General features: G+C 42.9%; 1 protein-coding gene across 1 annotated transcript in view; it reads left to right on the forward strand.

The window, feature by feature from the left end:
* The window catches only part of SPATS2 (spermatogenesis associated serine rich 2), a 152,282-nt gene extending 139,189 nt beyond the window's left edge, over positions 1-13,093 (forward strand). The window contains exons 9-13 of the mRNA XM_027542765.1: positions 3,029-3,087; positions 6,224-6,333; positions 9,242-9,344; positions 10,557-10,771; positions 11,834-13,093. Of these exons, the coding sequence (XP_027398566.1) occupies positions 3,029-3,087; positions 6,224-6,333; positions 9,242-9,344; positions 10,557-10,771; positions 11,834-12,145 (799 nt within the window). The 3' untranslated portion in view covers positions 12,146-13,093. The remainder of the gene's footprint in view (positions 1-3,028; positions 3,088-6,223; positions 6,334-9,241; positions 9,345-10,556; positions 10,772-11,833) is intronic.
* The last annotated feature ends 8,807 nt before the right edge of the window (positions 13,094-21,900 follow it).

Genomic DNA, 21,900 nt, shown 5'->3' on the forward strand with positions numbered 1-21,900 from the left:
GCCACTTTCCACTTCTGAACTCTTCTCACTTTTTCTGTTTATTTTGTGATGCACATATTTCCACAACTTAAACTTTCAGAATACAGAAGTACAGTGATCAGTGTCTTTGTTTTGTGTGTGTGTTTTGGTAGAACCATTTGGAAGTTGCAGGCATCATAATGTGTCATCCCTAATTTAGCATTAATTACCTAAAACATAGTCATTCATCTATACAACTGTAATACATTATGTGATATACTTTTAAGAAAGTTCTTACAGTGTTTGTGTTGGTCTCAGCTTACTTCGGTGATGCCATCAGCTAGCAGTGCCTAAGGGCACTCACCTGGGCCCTGTACTGCTTGTGGCCCCCACCCCATGATTCAGTGTTGTGGCAGACAGGCCCTTGTGGCTCTAATGATTGCTACATGCACCTTGGCAACAAAAACAAGGTTTATTACTCACAAGTCCTGGAGGGTACATGGCATGCCTAGACCCACACAGTGAAGTGTGTTTAAGGAGAGCATGAACCTTGAGTCATGCCTTTATTGGGGTCCAGGATGGGGTGCCTTGAGTTTTGTGGGTTCATTGTTTATTAGTGAATTTAAAACATAAAAGCAAGAATTAAAGCATAGGAAGGAAAAGTTCCGGTGACTCAAGTGGTCAATTATGTAGCTCACCCAGGACCTTCTAAGAGGATGGCCTGGCATCACCCTTTCTCTTGTTGTGTAGCTTATTTATTTGAGATGATTATCTTTGAAGGGAATGTCGGCAACCAAAAGCTTAATGTCAGGCACTTAAATTATTAGCAGAAAAACTAATTGTCAGGTGCTTACACTACATGTAATTTAAGATTTACTCATTTTTCTATTTTAAAGACTTGTGAACAATTTAATGAAAAATTGCAGAGATTCATCAGGCTTCTCTCTGAGAAAATATCCCAACAGTTAGTCCATAGATTCCTCTGTTTAATGCTTGGCCAACATCACAGAATCTTTGAGTAAATGTTATCAATAGATAGTAACATGACAGACAACAAACAAAAAGAAATAAAAGTCCTTATTGCTTTTCAGTGTTTTTTGGCATGGAAAGGTAAGCTTATTTTTTTATTGGAATGGTCATATGACCCCTGGCAGAGGAAGTGACAACCCACTGCCGTATTCTTGCCTGTAAACTCCCCTGGACAGAGGAGCCTGGCAGGCTACAGTCCATAGGGTTGCTAAGAGTCAAGACACGACTGACCACTCATGCCGTCATATGATTCCCCACACACTGCACTGTGGGTTTCTTATGATCACCAATGAGTGATTCAAGAAACAAAGCTTGTGTAAAGGGATGCTAACCATTCTTACAGGAAATAGAAGTGCCATCCTGATGTGCTAGCTCATAGTAACACTAAAAAGTCTAATGATTATGGTACTGTTTTTCCTTGCTGAGAGTGTCCTGTGGCGCTCTGCTGTCTCATAATAAAGATTGTAAGCTGCAGAAAGCTTACTTGTTTGCTAAGCTCTTTTAATAAATATTTTACAAGCTTCGTCAGTTAAATTTGTCATCTGACGGACAGTGTCTGCATCTTAAGGTGATTCAGCAGCAGAGGAGAGGTGATAATACTGAACTCAAGGCCTGGCAGCTCCTGTCTCAGATGTGCTTTTGTTTTGCCTTTTAGGTATTCCAAATGCTGCTAGAGTTCTTGGAGCAAAATGTTTGCCAAGGTTTGGGAAATGCTTTCTTAGCAAAAGTGTTGCTACCCCACAATAGTTGTATCTTCTCTCTAGTCTGGCACTTTGGAATTAATATGCCGACCAAATTTGTTACAAATCTGTGTATTAACATCATGCATAATGATTATCAAACCTGTTCTTTATCACTTCACTATAAAGGATTTTACTCCTTGAGAAAATGTCCCTGCCTTATACTTTTTTGAATATCTCACTCTGTAGTCTCCATATTAAATACTTTGTGCTAACATAACAACATATAGAGCTAAACTGAGTTGAGTTTTTTTTTTCCTATGTGTGTGTGTGTATGTGTATATATATGCATATGTGTGTGATTAGTTTTACAACCAGAAACAAGAGAACTTTTATTAACCCTGTAGTTATACACGAGTTCAAAAGGAGAAATTAGAACGAATTTCAACTATGAAGAGAGTTGGAACATTTTATGTTTGTACAGATAGTAAAGCTTTAGTTTTTTTTGTTTGTTTGTTTTGTTTTTTGCCACTACTAAGCAAAACTGATGTGGTAAGGAAAATTATTTGTATCCAGAGGTTTAATACTAGGGCAGCGTATTATCTCATGTTCATTGAAGATGGTGGGCTCTCTTATAAGGACATGGAAAAGCTTTCCCATGCTTACAAACCATCTACATTTATAGTGGAGAAAATTCTAATTGCCTGTTTAATATTCTTTTTCGATAAAAAAAGCCTTCCAGAAACCTTTGATTCCATCTTTTCTGGATTATTATTAAACATTTATCCAAAATTAGCACCAGTATATGTGTCTTTTGACTGCTCTGCATTCTAAAGACTTAAAGTGCTAGTGGACTTGATAAGCAACTGTGCTAAAATGTTGAAGATCTATAAATCCTAATTGTGGTTAAATGTATTGGGCCCTCGCAGGGGTATTGCTTGGTAAAAATTCATTAGAAGCATAACTGACCAGTTTTATAGACCAGAATATAAAATAAAATATATGTACATATGTAGAAATACGTAATTTTCATGAGGACTTATGCTTTAGCACAACTTACCAAAAAGTGTTTTGTAGTTTGCTACTGCCATCTACTGGTTCTCAACTCTTAAATGTCTAGCTACTGATTTACTGTAATATGTTATCAGTAGAAATAAAAGGGAATTAGATTCCTGTATTGAAATCTTTAAAATAGTCTTTGCTGAGGGCGAGATAAGATTTTCATGTGGTGTATACAGTGCTTATTTTGTAGTATGCTTTTAGGGAACAAACGCGTAAGTCTTTCTCCACTGTTAACACTGTGCCATTTTTGTGTTTGAGTTTCTGATCCAACATTCTTTCCCTTTGTCATCCCTTCCTAGTTTAATGGATCGGGAAGTGGCGTTGCTTGCTGAAATGGACAAAGTGAAAGCTGAAGCAAGTAAGATTGATCTTTATTAAAACTATTAACAGTTAATAAGGACCTGCCTCTCAATCCCCATAACAAAAGCTGAATGTAAATGCCACACTAAGAGTTTGTATATTTAGTTAAATAGTCTTGAGCAATTGTACTGTGCTGGCATAGGAATGCTTTCAGGTGAAACAACTTTATAATAGCCTGTTTATCAACATTTCCAAATTTTAATATTTTGAATATAGATTTCAATGTCTACATCATGGTATCTGCCACCTCAGCATCAGCTAAGGAAAATCGGTTATCTTGCAGGTGCCTGGGTTTTATTTTGTTTTTTCCTTCAGTGACTGAATAATTCCTTTGGGTTTTTTCCTACTTGGGAAAAAGCCTTTGGCATAATCAGAGACTTGACCAGGTTGCTTACAATATATCCCTGTCATTACCTCTTGCAGAACTTTGTTTTCTCAGTTTGTTGAAACTTCACTCAGTGTCTGTTATCCTTGGCTAGGGAAAAAGTCAATTAATTGAGGGTTCAGGATACCCATGACTAGGACTCTTTGAAAGATTACTAAAATAGATTCTGGAAGAACAGTCTAAGTCGAATAATTTGTGGGATTTTGTACAGAAGAACCCAGATAGCTGTTTTGGTCATTTCCGTTAAGGATTAGGTTAAAGATAGACAGCTATATGAAAAGAAGAGAATGTCAGCTGCACTTTGTACAGTGGCATTGATTTAGGGCTTTTCAGCAGTTTTTACCTTCGTGCATTGAATGCCAGATTTGTAATTAGGAAGGTTGTTTCTTTTAACCTGCTCTCAAACTGTTGAGAATGGATATAGGTTGAGATGACTCACAGTTAAATCATTTGTGTGTGTGGTCTTGGGCCAGAGGAGGCAGCTTTGAAGCACTGAATTGAGTTCAGTTTTGATCCATTTTAACCCACTCCAGTGTTCTTGCCTGGAGAATCCCAGGGACGGGGGAGCCTGGTGGGCTGCCGTCTATGGGGTCGCACAGAGTCGGACACGACTGAAGTGACTTAGCAGCAGCAGCAGCAGCAACAAAGTGTTGGATACATAGCAGAGGTGCTATCCATTGTTTTTCAGAGATGAGATATCACTTAAATTGAGTGGTATATCCTGAAATTTCTAGTGACAGTTTCGGTCCATTCTTGTACCGATGTATTCTCTTTTTGAAGGTGAAGTTTCAGAGAGGAAAAAAGTCCTTACTGTTGAGAAGAAGGTGCTTTTTAAAATACATCTTTTATAGAAAAATTTTAACATATTTCAAATAGAGAGGCTGATATAATTACCACCCCCCCAGCACCCAGCCTTAACCAATTATCAATTCATGGCCAATCTTTTAGTATCAAATTAAGAGCTACAGAGTTTTGCTCAAATTTGTCAATTTTATATCAGTATCTCCTTGCTCCCATACTAAAAATCCTAGTTCTCAATGACACTAATGTAATTACTCTTTTACCAATAATATCAAGTTTCTTTTTTCTTTTTTATGTGTTATAGTTTTATTAATTATATATTCATAGTACTTCACAGTTTAGGGTTTTACACACTCATTCATATCTGATCTTAGCATCAACCTTATGGGAGATTTAGGTTTTCTGACTTTTTAATTTTTTTCATTTCATAAATGAAAACACTAGTTCCTTGGAAAAATGTGACTTGTTCAAGATCATATACTTAGGCTCTCTGAATTATATGCTATGTGTAGAAATCTGTACTTGACACATTTCTCCATCTTGATATTTGTAATTTTATCTTAGAATCCTAGGATGCTGAAGCTGAGAGAAAGTGAATTTGATACAGATGACTAATAGATTTTATCTTGGGATCCAGACCAATGAATCGTTTGTATTTGTTGGGCCTTTGTGTTGAGAAACTTTCGTATGCATGTTCCTAATCTATTGCAAAAATATGCCGTATTGCTTAACCTGACGGGTATGAGCAGCCCATCCACATTTGTGGCAAATCAGACTGAGAAAAACTACTAAAGACATTCCAGCTCTCTGTAACACTGGATGTAGCTCTTCAAAAATTCTTTTTTTTCTAACATAAATTTGGCTAATTTCTCAGTAGGTTACAGGATTCTGTGCATAACAGTTAGGAATTGAGTTTAACTGCATGCCACGGAATGGCCTAAATAAATGTGAGGTTCTTTTTCTCTCATGAAATGAAACGTCCAGAGGTAAGCAGTCCAGGGCTGTAGGGCATCTCCAAAATGATATGAGGGACCCAGGCTTCGCCATCGTTCTCCCCAGCCAGCCTTACAGGGCGTCTGTCCTCTGTAGTCCCTGGCTCTTTACTCTGAGAGACTTTTTATTGTCTGTTATCCTTTGTGGCCATACCTGATTTATGCACCTCGGAGCAAACTGAAGATGATGCTTTTTTAAAAGCAGTAAAACAGACTTCCCTGGCGGTCCACTGGTTAAGACTTCAAGCTTCCACTGCAGGGGACTCAGGTTCCATCCCTGGTCAGGTAACTAAGATCCACAGTGTGGCCGAAAAAATTTGTTTCTAATTAAAAAGTTTAAAAAGTTATTCTATGAAAAAAGGCTGTAAACAATCTAAATATGCATCATTAGGGAACTTGAGTATTGTGGTATTCCATATAGGCAGAGAGTATATTAGGAAATATACATGAAAAATTGTTGTCAGTGGTTGCTTCCGGGGAGGGGAACACAGAGTCAAATGGAAGTTTTGATTTATTTATTTGGCTGCACCAGGTCTTAGTTACAGCATGCAGGGTCTGTAGTTGCAGTATGTAAACTCTTGGTTGAAGCTTGTGGGATCTCGTCCCTGACCAGGGACCATACCCATGCCCTCTGCATTGCAGAGTCTTAACCACTGGACCACCAGGAAAGCCCCAGTGTACATGCTTCTTAATACATTTTTTTTAACTGGGAAGAGGAGAAAGAAAAATGACAAATGATTTATGAGTCTTTATGAGTCATAAAAAGTGTTTACCATATAAACTGCCTTCAGAGTTCCTCAAGAAGGTGGAAACTAGACCTTTGGTATTTTCACTTTCTGGGTGGGTGGGCAGCTAAGCCTTTGGCTGTGCAAGTACACACTGCAAGGCCTATATTTCCAGTCCTTCTTTGTCCTATTTAGCAGACCATAAGAGTCATGCTCCCTTTCCCTCTACAGTGGAAATTCTGCTTAGCCGTCAAAAGAAAGCCGAACTTCTAAAGAAAATGACTGATGTGGCTGTTCGGATGTCAGAAGAGCAGTTGGTCGAGCTCAGAGCTGATATCAAGGTAAAACTTCCTTCTCTTTTCTGCCTTTCTTCTTACCCTCAGGGACTAAAGTAGCAAATCTCCATAATTCATGGCGATATTTAATATATTGAACTCATGACCCCTTCTTCCCAAACCTGGCCCTTTTCCAAGTTCTCTTGCTCTGTAAATGGTACTGTCATCCACCCAGTGTCTAAAGTGGAAACCTTAGGAAGTTTCTCCTTTTCCCACAATTAAATCTATCAGCAGACCCTGTCCATTTGACCTTCTGCACAGTCTCCGATCTGACCTTTTCTCTTTGTCTCCACCACTACCATCATGATCAAGCTACTGTGATCTCTTGCTTTGAATTCTGTAGTAGCCTCTTAACTAATTCCAGTTTTCCACTTGGCCACCACCTTGCCGTCCTCACCTGTTCATATCTGTTCCTCACACTGCAGACCCTGCTTCAGACTTCCCATTGCTTTCAGAATAGTCTCTAATCCTTAACGGCCTGCAGGGCTCCATACGGTCTGGCCCTACTGCCATCCTTTGCACATTGTCCCCCTTGGTCCCAGTGCTTCGGCTGTGCTAGCTCTCCTTTCCACAGGCATACCTGTTCCCTCCTGTCAGGGTTGTTGCACATGCTTTCCCATCTGCCCAGAACATTCTTTTCCCTCCTTTCTCCCCGACTCCCCCCCAACCCCCTACCCGCGCCATTCCAGCTCACATCTCATTCCTGATCTCCTCAGCCTTTCTGGCTTTCCTGTCACATCCCCTGTTTGTGCCTTCCTAGCACGCTTATAATTGTATGTGTAGTTGAGTAACCTGTCTTCCTCACTCGATAGGCACTACTGTGTCTGCAGAGCCCTGGCATAGTGCCTTGACACCTAGTAGGTATTCAGTAGACATTTAAATAGTTGGTTGGTCAGTTCTGATTTTATAAGAGAAAAATGAGCAGTTTGAGATATTGGTTATATTGTAAATCTGTCTATAAAGATTACTTGGATTCAATACTCAGACGTTTTAAATTCTTACGTAAAGAATAGTATTTCTGAGACTAAGATGGGAACCCGAGAGAGGCTGGGTTAATCATGGGTAGTTGTAGACACTGGCATTCTAATTAATTGTTTCTCAACTGTGAGCTGTATGAACCATGGGAGTTGGCTTTCTCTACTCCCAAGACCTAACTCTGCTCTTTCTGAAGTGTGAAATTTACTGCCATATTTAAGAGGAATACTTGCTGGGGAGATTTTATAACAGCCTTTGGGAAATAAAAGCACAGACAGAAGGTCATCTGAGACCTTACAGGCATCCCAGTACCATCCTGACCTGGTCTTTCATGCAAACCTATATTGTGTTATCCCCTTGCTCCTTCCCCTTAGACTATACTGGGGAGAAATAGTGAAGCCAGCAATGTAAGTTTTAAAGTACCATTTTCTGGTTAACTAAGGCTATTTTGCTAAATTTTTTAGAGAGTCTTCCTCGTATTGATGCCAGTCAGTCTCATTCAACTATCTGGGAGAAGCCGGAAACCCCTTTGGAATTAGATAAGAATTCTGGCTCTCATAGGCTTCATCTGTTCCCCTTCCCACGTGGTTGAAGAGCTGCTAGAAATATTTCTGCAGGCTGACTAAGGATCTGTTTCTCCACGTTTTCAGTGTACTGAAGTGGGTGCTGTGCAATTTAAATGTCTTATTTCCAGATCATTTTATTTCCGTCATTCCTGTTATGTCTTTGGCTCAGCAAACCCTAGAATTTGCTTCAGAATTAATCTCAGACTGATATTACATGTCTGAAGGCTTTGTTACAGAGATTCATGAGCTTTCCTGAGCCACAATATACCCTGAAGCTTTAGGACTTCAAGGCCCAAAGCTAATTGTTACTCCTTCTCTCCCATTTATTGCTTCTAGGTGCATCCCAAGGATTGTGATGCATTTGATTCTACCCCTTGAAAATCCAAAGTAGAATTAGGACAACCCCAGACAGAGGACTGCTCTGAGGAGTTCAGTTCTTCTAAATTATATCTAGGCCTTAACTTTTCTTTCTTATTCTCTTTTTCATCTGAAAAAATGATTCCAGGCTACCTTAGAAATTGTTTATTGAAATAGACCGCAGAAGCATTTTATTCCTGACATTTTTCTAGTCCCACTATTTCTATAGTATAGTTAGTTTTTGACCCAAGAGGTTGGTTACTTCTCGGCTCAGTCTGCTTAAAAGGATTAAATTACTTGCAGCACAAACTCTTCTGATTTGCAAAGCTGACTTTTCACATGAATGATTTTCCAACTCAAGAAATTGTTCCTATTTCAAGGACTAACAAATCCTACTTTGTATAAAGAGGTGCAGTGGGTTTCCTAAGGACGTTTCTATTAAAGAACACCAAACCATTTATTTAAATGGAATCATTGTAACTATGGACATTTTTGCTGCCTCTGCCTGTGTATATAATGGAGCGGTGTGAAGAGTAGCCAACAGTGGAGAGAAAGATGGCCCTCCATCGTGAGTTCCTTCTCCTTCCTTCAGTTTCTCTTAATTTACACCTAATGACCATCATACAGCATTTCATAAAGCTCCCAAATAAACTTATCTTTAGACTCTTAAAGAAAATGGCTGGATTTTGTCAGCCACCCAGCATTGGTAATATATGGCCACTTAGTGAAATTTGAAGCACAAAAAGAAATCAGTTGAAAGTAATCCTGTTTATCTGTTTATAGTTGGTTTAGTCGCTAAGTCGTGTCTGACTCTTGTGACCCCGTGGACTGTAGCCTGCCAGGCTCCTCTGTCCATGGCATTCTCCAGGCAGGAATACTGGAGTGGGTTGCCATTTCCTTTTCCAGGGGATCTTCCTGACCCAGGAATTGAAGCCAGCTCTCCTGCATTGCATAGCAAGCTAGAAATCCGTACATTGTTTGTCTCATCTGGAGGTTTGTCTTTGTCTTTTCTCCAGCACTTTGTTAGTGAACGTAAATATGATGAGGATCTGGGACGAGTGGCCCGATTCACCTGTGATGTAGAGACCCTGAAGAAGAACATTGATTCATTTGGACAAGGTGAGATGGTGAGAGATTCAGGGTGCCGGAGACGGTGAGGAGAAGACCACCCTCTCCTAACTAGAGACTGAAGTGCCAATTGGCTTCTTCCCTGACTCTCGCTCCCTCTTGGGTTTTGGTTTGCTTGCTTGCTTACTTTTATGAAAAGGGACTCAGACACTTAACAAGTCAGTGAACACAGATGCTTTGAGCTCTGAGGATGGGCATTTCCCAGCTCCCTAAATTTGTGGTTGTTTTTTCATCATTTTCTGCTGAGCTGAGAGGTGGTTGGCTGCAGTGTAAAGAGCATGTGCACTGGAGTCAGACCAGGTTTGAATCCCCGTGTCTATACTCTATATGCTGCCCTCAGTTTACTCCTCTCCAAAATGGAGGTAACACTACCTGCTTTGCCTGGCACATAACGGTGGGGGGGCGAGGGGGGGCGGGGGCTGAGGAGGCGGGAACAGAGATACCTCTAAGATGAGCGCTGGTAAGTGATGCATCAGTCAGACCCAGAGACCCTAAGCTCAGCTCTTCTGTTCTTTAAGTCTCGGCGTAAAAGTGAAATAAATGTTGGACTTAGGGCAGTGATTGTGAACTCAACACTAGCCCAGGCTTAAAACCAAGGAAATAAAATCTAGGGACTACTTTTAAACTATTGAATTCTGACAAAATTTGAAAATGTTAATATTTTTCAACTAGATTGATATTTTGAATTTGGAGTTACATTTGCAGAAAGAACCTTAGGAAGGAAGATAGATATTTGTTGTGAAGACTAGTTCTGTTCGTACGTAACTCATCTTGCATGATTCAAATGTTTAAAAAAGAATTTAGCTTTTCATTTAACTTTTTCTTTCTTTGCGAGGTTGGTACTTTAGAAATGTTCCTTGCATAGGAAACTGAACATATGGCCCATACTATTGTTCCTAGGCTTAGTCAGCCACTGGAGCCAAAGCCAGGCGTTGAGGTGGTAGGAACGCCAAGAAATCGTTAGTTGGTGGGGGGATGGGCCACTCTGACAGATTGTTACAAAGCCCTGGGGATTTGGAAGGCGTGGAGGAAGAGGGCAGAAGGGAGGTTTTCCTTCCTGTTACCTCCTTAAAAGCTTAGCTTTACAAATACTCAGACAGTTCTTTATCCTAGATTGCTCATTGTGAAATGGAGAAACAGGGAGAAATTACCAGTCATGCTCTTCTATCACGTGACCACATCTTTCTCATGTTGCTGTCTCAGTGTCCCATCCAAAGAACAGCTATTCGACCCGGTCTCGATGTAGCTTGGTTGCATCTGTGTCTTTGAGTAACCCGTGCGACGCCTCTGCTGCTGCTGCTTCCACCTGCGCCTCTGCTCCCAGCCTTACAAGCGCTAACAAGAAGAACTCGGCACCGGGAGAGACGCCTGCAACCACAGCAAACTCCGGTGGCCGATCCTACCAGCCTCACCGAGAGGTAACCTAGCTTCCACTGAGCGTGTTAGGCAGAAAAGCTTTTAAACCAGGTTGTCACAGTTTAAACGCTGACAGCTCAGTACATGACCCGCTTCTCTTTATGCCCCTTCCACATCTATCTTGAATCCCTCCAGCCTCAGTTAGTTCCAAAGAAAGGGTTTGGTGTGTATGTTCCAGTTCACCAGCCAGTTTAGATTTCCTGTTGCCAGGACTACTGACTTTCTGATGTTGGCAGTGATCCTCGCTGTCGTAGGCAGTAGTCTTGCCTGGTAATTGGTCACACTGGGAGTCGTGCACCCATCTGGAGGTGGAAAGCACCACAGTGGCAGGTTCGCCAGAATGCGTCTGAAGCAGCAGCTCCCTGGAAGCACAGGGAGAGCATACCCAGGAGAGAGAGAGAGCATGAACCAGGTAGGGCAGGGAGCAGACACTAGAAAGTTGAAGCAGAATCCATAGTTGCCTTTCCTTGATTTGAAGGAGATACCATAAGAGCCATCCAAGGCAGTGCTGTGAATTAGCCTGAAGTAAGTAATTCTTCAGAGTGGTATTACATTGGAATTGGAGGACAAAAATAAAATCCTGTGCCATGAGCTCTCCGGGTTGTACTGTGAATGTGTTAAATGTCACAGCAGCGTGATTTAATCTGTGGTTCATGATATATAGCAAAGTAGAGCATAGTGAGGCGTATATTATTATTCAAATGTTCATTATCTTTACAAATAGTTTATGATCTACAAAATTCGACATGTGATAAGACACTTGCCCAGTTGAGGGCTTATAATAGCCCCAGAGAATGCTCTTTCTTCCTCAGCCCAGCTAAAGAAAAGCTCTTCAGGGGCGAGGACCCTGAGGTGAAAGGCAGAGGGGAGATAGCGAAAGATTTATGAGTTCTCATTAGGTCTAGGTTGGATTGGCTGACCAAATTCTGTGAGTATTGAGAGAACCGAGTCCCAGGCATGGGATACCACTGCTAGGCTTTCAGAATATTCCTGTGCACGGAACTGGCACACCTGGGGTGCCCTTATACCACTGTGCTCTGAACATTGTATTCTTTTATCCTTAGGCATTGCCGGGAAACAGACGAGGAGGACAAGGCTACAGGCCACAAGGCCCAAAGTCCAGTGACCCCACGAACCAAGGGCGACATGACAGCGTGGGTCGTTACAGAAATAGCTCGTGGTATTCATCTGGTTCCAGGTACCAGAGTGCTCCACCCCAGGCACCAGGAAACACTAGTGAACGGGGCCAGGCTCACTCTGCAGGGACCAGTGGGACTGGAGCCAGCATGGAGCCCGGCCCACCCAAGCCCTCATTCAGGAAGGGGCTCCCCCAGCGCAAACCTAGGACCTCTCAGCCTGACGTTGTGAACTCCTGAGGAAGATTCCAGCCGGTCTCTCTCTTCTTTCCCACACAATTCAACTTGGTAACTGGACTTTAGGAAACTTACAGTTAGATTTAATAACAAAAAGAAGTTTACGCATATCACTTTTTATGCCATTCTAAATATTTTGCCATTCTAAATATTTTGGTTTCTTCTCTCCTCGTTTCCTCTTTACCGTTTTTTGGAAGGGAAGCGTTTTTTTTTTTTTTCTTTCCCTTGACCTTTCCCGGTGAGATGGATTGATTCTGATTGGTCATTTCCACCAGAAATCACAGGCAACTGTTGCCAGGTTTCCCAAGGGTAAGCAGTGTTCTTCCCGGGGCTCCGGGCCTTCCGGAGGCCTGAAGAAGCCATCCTCAGCCAGCCCAACTGTCCAGGCGTTCAGGAGGAGATGGATCACGGCTGCTCTTGCTACCTTTCTGTCACAGCAGGAGCCGCACGTGCCTGTTGGGTTCCCTGTAAACAACAGTGTGAGCAGGAGAGGCAGCGAGGGGGTTGTGTACAGCCCTGAATTGGCCAGAAAAGGGGGGATTGAATAGGTGAAAATGGAAGAACCCTGGGACGCATTTGAGAATCTGCCTGTGCTCCTAAGCTGTGCCTGAGACTGACACTCAGATCGCGGTTTTAGTCTCTCGCTTGGCACCATGGCTTAACCTGCGGTTTCTTCCATATGCCCAAGCCTTGTTTTCTATGACCTTAGGCTGCAAACCAGTCTAGGGAAGTCTATGGGAAAGTAGCATTAATTCAAGGGAAAAAAGTATTTCTTCATTACAGTGTTTGAAGATTTTTGTTGCTATTGTTCTTCCTCTTTCCTGATTCCCATTCTGACCCTGAACCAAATTTATAGCAATATAATTAGTGTTAATCTAAGGTGTCAACCATCCAAAAATTGCTGCAGTCAATCTTTAGAGTTGAATAAATAAAAACAATTGCATAAATGTTCCCACGTTTGTTTCACCGCAGGAAGCGACTTCATTTCATTACTGTTTTTCTCTGGGCCTCATGGGATAGAAGTCACTCAGACAGCTTGTTTGGGGCTTCAGTGAGGGTATCCAGTTCCTCAGTCATTTGTCCACTGCTTTAGCTTCAGAACCAAGTTAAATACAAAAGTCAGGGTGAGCAGATGCAGCTGTTTCTTTTGGGAAGAGGTCTATAGGAGACGGAAGGGTAACTTTCCAAAGGAGAACCTACCAGCTCTGAAAAATCAACTGCCAGTAGCTCCACCAGGCAGCCAGAGGCTCTGTCTACACCCCTGTTCTCCACCCTGCCCTTCACAGGAATAGCGGACGTCACTACGTAACTGGGTTCCTGCACGTACCAGGTGGTGCTGGTGTCAGACTCCCACCCGTGGCCGCCCCAGCCTCTATGATTTAATAACACAGAGCTTTTTCTTCTCAGGGTTTGTTCTCCCAAGTCTGCCGCCCAGGCTGTAAGTGGCAGTGGTGCAGAACCTAGCTGCCTCGGGGCTTCCCCTGGCCCTTTGGCTGAAGCTGAACTGCCAGGGTTCAGGTTGGTTGCACAGACTGAGTGAGAAAGAGTGTGTGTGTGTCTTTCAGGAAAGAAAACAGTAGTCAAGGAATACTGGGAAGCCATTTTCTAAGGGGCTGGCTACCTCATTTGGGGGAATTTACCCAACAACACCATCCGCCTGCTGTTATTTAGGGAAAAAGTCCTGCTTCTTTGATTAATTGGTCACCTACACTTTATAGGAAATCCAGAGATTGAAGTGGCCTTGAAGGATTATGAGGTCTATCCCTGTATCCAGGCAAGAATGTATTTAACCACCTAAACAGATGGGCAGCCACATGTTTGTCAAAACTGCCTTGAAGTTGAAATTAAAATCTCCTTATAGAAAAACATTTGAAGATTTTTTTCTAGGACCACAAAAAGTTTGAAAATTATGAAGCTTTTTTTTTTTACACATTGTTTTTAATTATAAAAGTGGCATTTAAAATATCAAATAGGGACTTCCCTGGTGTCTGGTGGTCGAGACTTCACCTTCCAGTGCAGGGGGTGCGGGTTTGATCCCTGGTCTCATGGCCAAAAAACCGAAACATAAAAGCAGTATTGTAACAGATTTAATACAGACTTTAAAAATTGTCCACATTAAAAAAAAAATCTTTTAATAAAATAAAATATCAAATAATGCAGAAATGTAAAAGGAAAAAAAGTTTTCCATGTTCCCATTCTCTTCCTCGGGGGTAATGACTGTTAATAATTTGGCATATATCCTTACAACGCTTTTTCAAAGCATATATGTACATATACACATACATACATAGGCTTTTAATTTTTGGTTTTGTTTTTTATTTAAGGAGCCTACTATATGCATTCCACCATTCTTTTTTTAGATAACATGTCTATACCATAATTAATTTAGGATCTCATGTTGTAAATATTTGGAGAAGGCAATGGCACCCCACTCTAGCACTCTTGCCTGGAAAATCCCATGGACAGAGGAGCCTGGTGGACCGCAGTCCATGGGGTCGCTAAGAGTCGGACACAACTGAGTGACTTCACTTTCACTTTTCACTTTCATGCATTGGAGAAGGAAATGGCAACCCACTCCAGTGTTCTTGCCTGGAGAATCCCAGGGACGGGGGAGCCTGGTGGGCTGCCGTCTATGGGGTCGCACAGACGTCTATGGGGTCGGACACGACTGAAGCGACTTAGCAGCAGCAGTAGCAGTTGTAAATATTCTGCTCCTAAATTTGCCAGTTTGACTTTCTTCAGTGAAGACAAGTTAGGTTTATCTTAAGTTTGAACTGTGCAGCTCATCCTTTGCTACCCATGACAGCTCTTCTTCCAAGAGAAGGGAGGCTCTGCACCCTGGGCAGTTCCTGCTGTGTGTGCAGAAACATTCTACCTGATCATCATGTTTCCTTCCCTTTCTGTTTTGTCCTACAGATCAATCTCGTGTCCTTTCCCAGACTACGAGATAGGACTGAAACTTGAGGTTTAGCTTTGTCAATTACGTGCCACTTGAGAGAGAAGATTTGAATTAACATGGCTTCTTTAGGTACATCAAATATCTAATGGGCCCCTTATTTACAGCAGTTTTTTTTAATTCACTTTAAAAAAACCTAATATAGGCTCATTTTTTTCAAGGTACGAAAGGATACATTATGTGAAAGTAAAAAAATTCTTGGCTACCTTGTCCCACTCCCCAGAAGAAATTACTGAAAAGTTTCTTATATAACTTACCACAAACTTTCTAAATCCAAACATGCAAATACATATTTTCTGTCTTTTACATAAATGTAAATCATATTATGCATATTCCTAAACAACTTGCTTTCTTTTCTTAATTTGTCCTTGCTTTTTATAACTAGCTTCTGTTTGGCTTTAAGAACAATCAATGTATGTGAATAGTTTTTTGAAAAAAATAAACCTAAGCAGTTCAAATGGATATATGATGAAAATAAGCTTCCATCCCACTCTAGACTATGGATTCCCTCTCCAGAGGCAACCGCTGTTAAGTTTTTGTCTCCCTTCAGAGATTTGCTATATTGATACACATATATCAGAAGAATGTGCACTGCTTAGGCCTCTTAACATTAGTATACATAAATATACCTGGTCTTTTTATGGTTGCATTGTATCCCATTGTATAAATTCATCATAATTAGTTCAACCAGTCCCTAATGATGATTTTCAGTTTTTTACTATTACAAGTATTGCTCAAATGCTCTCTTAATACATATATCACTCATAACATGAGAGTATATCTTTAGGATAAATTCCTAGGAGTGGAATTGTTAGACCATACAGTTACTGATAAAGTACTCTTAAAAGATGCATGAGTTTACACTCTTAGCAACAATGTTTGGGAGTGCTTTTTATAGTTGCTGAGCTGGAAGCTAAGGAGATAACTAAAACACAGCCTCTCGTGGGGCTGGTAAACTACTTGGGACAACTGACATATATAGATAAAACAATACAAGGTAATAAATAGTATTGCATTGAAGAGCCTTGCTGTCACCTGTGAGAGAAATGGAGCAGCACTACTCACAGGGCCTGTGCTTCAACTGATCTATACCAGTGGGTGATCAGGCACTTGTTCAGTGGTTCAGAATCCTAAACCAAGGGTATAGTCTTGTGAGTATGAAGGTATGTATGGAGTACAACAGGATGAACTATTTTGGGTTGGGAGTGGCCTGGAAAAGCCACGACACATGGTTATCAATCTGTGAGCCTCTGCTTTTGGAGAAGGTCTTTAGAGTAATGGCTTGTTGTCCTGGAATTCCTGCCATCTGACTGAACAAAGTGAGGGTTTGTCTTGCCTAATACACAGGTTTCATCCCACCTTATCCCATCTGAGGAGAATTATATCCACAGGGAAGCGCACTTCATGGAAGAAACAGGTATCCAAAATGGTACATGTTTGGAGGTCAGGAACTAATTCAAGGAAATATTTTGTCAGTATTTTAACCAGTTCAGAGTACCAGACCATAACGCTAGTAGCCAGAGCAACATACTATAAAACTAGCCCAGCTAGACTTCCGGTAGCTTTAGCCACCTGAACGTATTCTTTCCTTTAAACATTGAGGTACCTTCTGGATTCTAGGCACTCTGCTGAGTTCTGAGGCCAAGAGGGCCCAGCTGTTTCCTCACTCACTTTGCAGGTACAGGAATGAGAGCTCTTATCTGCTCCTTAAACAGAAGCAGTGTCTGGTGGCCAGGCAGTGCGATAGAGTGGAAAGACCCTGGAATTTTGATACATATGCATATGTGCTAAGTCTGTCATTTCCAACTCTGCAACCCCATGGACTGCAGCCCGCGAGTCTTCTCTGTCCATGGGATTCTCTAGGCAAGAATACTGGAGTGGGTTGCCATGCCCTCCTCTGCAGGATCTTCCCCACCCAGGGATTGAACGCACACCTCTTCTGTGTCTCCTGCATTGCAGGCGGATTCTTTACCACTTGAGCCACCTGGGAAGCCCTTTGAGACATACATTTGGATTTTAATTCTGGCTTTATAACTTGGTAGCTATGTGGTCTGCTAACCTTGGACAAATAGCGTCTCTGAACCTCTTCCTGAACTGGGAAGTGAAGACAATGGTCACTGCTTCACAGAGGGGTAAGGGAGGTATCAAGCAGGTGCTGGAGAGCAGGATTCTCATGTCCAGGCTAACCTGTGACAAGTTAAACATTCACTAACTCTTTACTTTTCTGTCTCTCCTGCCCTGTTAAAAATCGCATGAAAGACTTCCCCAATCTCCAGCCATACAGACCTAATTAACCAAAAGAAAAAATAAATAATAATACTTGAGTCATCCTATTCCTTGCAGAGCTTTTCTCCTCTGAGTGTATACCCCTCCAGCACATCCGTCCTGACAGCTGTCAGGAAAGCACCGCCCCCCTCAGATGCCCTCCTGTTCCCTGCCCCCCTGTTTCTGAACTACTCAGGGTGACAGCCCAGATGCTGATGGTACCAACCAGGACAAACAGGGAGCGAGGCTGTGGCAGCATCTCCCTGGGGACAGCCAGGGACTGTCATTTCCCCACGGGTGCCGAGGGAGTTTCCTTACCTACACTGTGACTCCCTACCAGGGGAAACGCTAGCTGAAGATTTTTCTGGGTGAGGAAACTCACCCACCATCACCACCAGCAGCACAACTGTTCTCCAGCCCACCCGCCCCTTCACAGCCGTCAAAACAGCAGGAACAAATACCACCCACTCTGATTCCCCAGGGAAAAGTCAGGTCTCCTTTTTATGTCTCTCTTCAACTTAACCCAGTTAGGCTTTCTCTGTAACTAGATTTCAAACAAACCCATTTTCTGGTGTTGCTCAAACTCGCAGGTGAGATTGAGAGCATTTCGCAGACTCTCCCTTGGGAATCAAAGTGGGTGGGGCTTGTGGTCCACTGCAGTGTCTCCCCCACGGCCTGAAGTCCAGGTGGCTGTTCACAGTAGGTAACATCCAAAATGCCTGTGTGTGTGTGTGTGTGTGTGTGTGTGGTTCAATCATGTCTGATTCTGTGGCCCCATGGACTGTAGCCCACCAGGCTCCTCTGTCCATGGAATTCTCCAGGCAAGAATAATGGAGTGGGTTGCCAGTTTCTTCTCCAGGACATCTTCTGACCCAGGGATCGAACCCAGGTCTCCCACATTGCAGGCAGATTCTTTACCATCTGAGCCGCCAGGGAAGCCCTAAAAATGACCTAAAATAACCATTGTGTCACCTTTTAATAGGCTGTTTCTCAAAGGACAGGACAAGGCCCCCCCAGCAGCATGGCATGATAGCAAACTGCCAGCTCCTTCACCAACTCCTGGTTCAGATCTGGTTCCCCCAGTTAACTAGCCATGTTAATTAGCCACTTAACTTTCCTTTTTAGAAAGTTTGTCATGGTTTCTTCATACTAGCTGGAACCCTCCACTAAAAGAAAAGGAATGGTCTAGAGTGAGACAGACACGGGATGGCCAAGTACTGGAGGCCTCAGAGTATTCCAGAATGTTTTGGTGGGGGTGGGGAGCCTCTGTCGAGGCTGCATCTTGAGCTCATTTCAGTGGTCTCAGCACTCAGGGCCAGGGCAAGCGCAGGGGGACTTTAAGTAAGAATCATAACCACTTAACTAAGTTCATCTCATTCTCTCCACAATCCTCTGAGAAAGGTTCATTTCACAAATGAAGGAACTGATGCTGTTCGAGATTAGCACCTGTCCTCGGTCCCCACCCCAAGGTCACTCGGTGACAGAGCTAGAATTCAAACCCGGGCTAGTTTGACTTGAAAGCCTGAGATTTCCCCACCTCACAACACAGCCTGAGAAGGAGAGACCTGGGGACCTCCAGAAACGAGGTGGAGAGAGTGGGAAGCAGGGAGGGGAGGAGCCCCTGGACTCTGATCCGACAGCCACCTGTTCTCAACCCTGGCACACAGCAACCGACTCCGCCTGCGCTTGGGGGTGGGGTGGGGGCTTTCTCCATCTTTTGTGTCTTGAGCAATTTTTTCCTTGCTTTGCTCTTCCCTTCTCTTTCTCCCTGTTCCTTTTGTAGATAATACTCCCACAGGCCTCCCACGGCAGCTCCAAAACTCAGCCTCCTGAGTTTCTTGTTGACAATACCTCTGAGCTATCTCTGAACAGGGCTCCCCCACCCAACCTTAACCTCCCTTCCCTGTGACTCCCCACGGTGGCCAGTGAGTCAGGAGCTGGGGAAAGTGGAGAGGGAAAGATGACTAGGAGGAGCCCAGTGCTACCTGACCCACCCCACCCCATGCCCTGCCCTGTTTACTTTTCAACTCCTCCCCACCCCCACCATGCTGGCTCCTAAGTGTGGGCCCCTGCTCTGTGTGTGTGTGTGTGTGTTGTTTATTCTAGGTGGGAGGGTAGATGCAGGGAAGGAGGTGGAAGGAGGAGGCAAGGAATTCATCACTGCAGCCTCTATAAGGCAGATCTGGCAGGGAGACCTGAGGGACTAGGTGACATGAAAGGGAGTCAAGTGGGTTGAGACCCTATGCCTGAACACACTCATCTAGATGGAAAGGACACCTTCAATCAAGCCAGGCTAAAGGTCTTAATGACCTGGATAACCACCATGGTGTGATCACTAACCTAGAGTCAGACATCCTGGGGTCCAAAGCCAGGTGGGCCTTAGGAAGCATCACTACAAACAAAGCTAGTGGAGGTGATGGAATTCCAGCTGACCTATTTCAAAACCTAAAAGATGATGCTGTGAAAGTGTTGCACTCAATATGCCAGCAAATTTGGAAAACTTAACAGTGGCCAAAGGACTGGAAAAGATCAGTTTTCATTCCAATGCCAAAGAAAGGCAATACCAAAGAATGCTCAAACTACGGCACAATTGCACTCATTTCACACACTAGTAAGGTCATGCTCAAAATCCTTCAAACTCGGCTTCAACAGTACTTGAACCAAGAACTTCCAGATGTTCAAGCTGGCTTGAGAAAAGGCAGAGGAACCAGAGATCAAATTGCCAACATCCATTGGATCATAGAGAAAGCAAGGGAATTCCAGAAAAACAGTTACTTCTGCTTCATTGACTATGCTAAATAAAGCCTTTGGCTGTGTGGATCACAACAAACTGTGGAAAATTCTTCAAGAGACTGGAATAACAGACCACCTTACCTGCCTCCTGAGAAACCTGTATGCAGGTAAAGAAGCAACAGTTAGAACCAGACGTAGAACAATGGACTGGGAAAATTGGAAAAGGAGTACATCAAGGCTGCATATTGTCACCCTGCTTATTTAACTTATATGCAGAATACATTGAGCAAAATGCTGGACTGGATGAAACAAGAGCTGGAATCAAGATTGCCGGGAGAAATATCAATAACCTCAGATAAGCAGATGATACCACCCTTATGGCAGAAAGTGAAGAGGAACTAAAGAGCCTCTTGATGAAAGTGAAAGAGGAGAGTGAAAAAGTTGGCTTAAAGCTCAACATTCAGAAAACTAAGATCATGGCATCCAGTCCCATCACTTCAAGGCAAATAGATGGGGAAATAATGGAAACAGTGACAGACTTTATTTTCTTGGGCTCCAAAATACTGCAGATGGTGAGTGCAGCCATAAAATTAAAAGATGCTTGCTCCTTGGAAGAAAAGCTATGACAAAACTAGACAGTGTATTAAAAAGCAGAGACATCACTTTGCCAACAAAGGTCCATCTAGTCAAAGCTATGGTTTTTCCAATAGTCATATATGGATGTGAGAGTTGTACCATAAAGAAGGCTGAGTGCTGAAGAATCGATGCTTTTGAACTGTGGTGTTGGAGAAGACTTTTGAGAGTCCCTTGGACTGCAAGAAGATCAAACCAGTCAATCACAAAGGAAATCAACCCTGAATATTCATTGGAAGGGTTGATGATGAAGCTGAAGTTCCAATACTTTGGCCGCCTGATGCGAAGAGGCGACTCATTGGAAAAGATCCTGATGCTGGGAAAGATTGACGGCAGGAGGAAAAGGGGACAAGAGAGGATGAGATGTTTGGATGGCATCACTAACTCAGTGGACACAGTTTGAGCAAGCTCCAGGAGATGGTGAAGGACAGGGAAGCCTGATGTGCTACAGTCCATGGGGTTGCTGAACACAAAAGGAAAGGGTTGGTGGCCACATCTCTATCCCATACATGTCCACACAAATTCTATGATGGGCAATGGCGGAAGCAGTTTAAAGCTCCAAACATGGCTGTTTCATTCTGAGATAAGAGTGATCATATGTTCAATTTATGTTAGTATGTTTTCCTCTGGAAATTGGGACCAACCAGGGCACCAAAGCGATATCAGAGGCATTGTGCCTGGAGCTGCTGGAGGAGACAGTGCATCTGAGACAAAATATTTAACCACTTTGCCTTAATGCTTTCCATCTGTAAATTGTCAATTATAACTGCAACTATTTCACAGAATTATGATAAAGATTAACAGGATAATCCAAGTAAATCACTCAGCACAGTGCTTTGGCACAAAGTTGATGTCAGGCGCTGTAATAGTACACACAGGTACTATGTGGAGCGCCCACACGTTCCATCTACCGCCGACTTGCCCTGACCCACAGAGTCTGGTTTGGCTTCATTTTAAAATCAGCCCAGGATTATGAGCTTGAAGACTGAATGTCGTGAACACCTGGGCTCACACAGGTGACTCAAGGGCCATCTGGATCTGATGCACAACCCCAGATGACCAGTCCTTGTGAGTGCCACACAGCTAGCCTGGGGCTGTTTCTGGGTCCTCAGAGTGGGAGACGGCTATACTGGAGTGAGGTGGACTCTGCACCTCGGGTTAGGAGAGTGTC

Source organism: Bos indicus x Bos taurus, chromosome 5, assembly GCF_003369695.1.
Source record: "Bos indicus x Bos taurus breed Angus x Brahman F1 hybrid chromosome 5, Bos_hybrid_MaternalHap_v2.0, whole genome shotgun sequence".
Taxonomy (NCBI): Eukaryota; Metazoa; Chordata; class Mammalia; order Artiodactyla; family Bovidae; genus Bos; species Bos indicus x Bos taurus.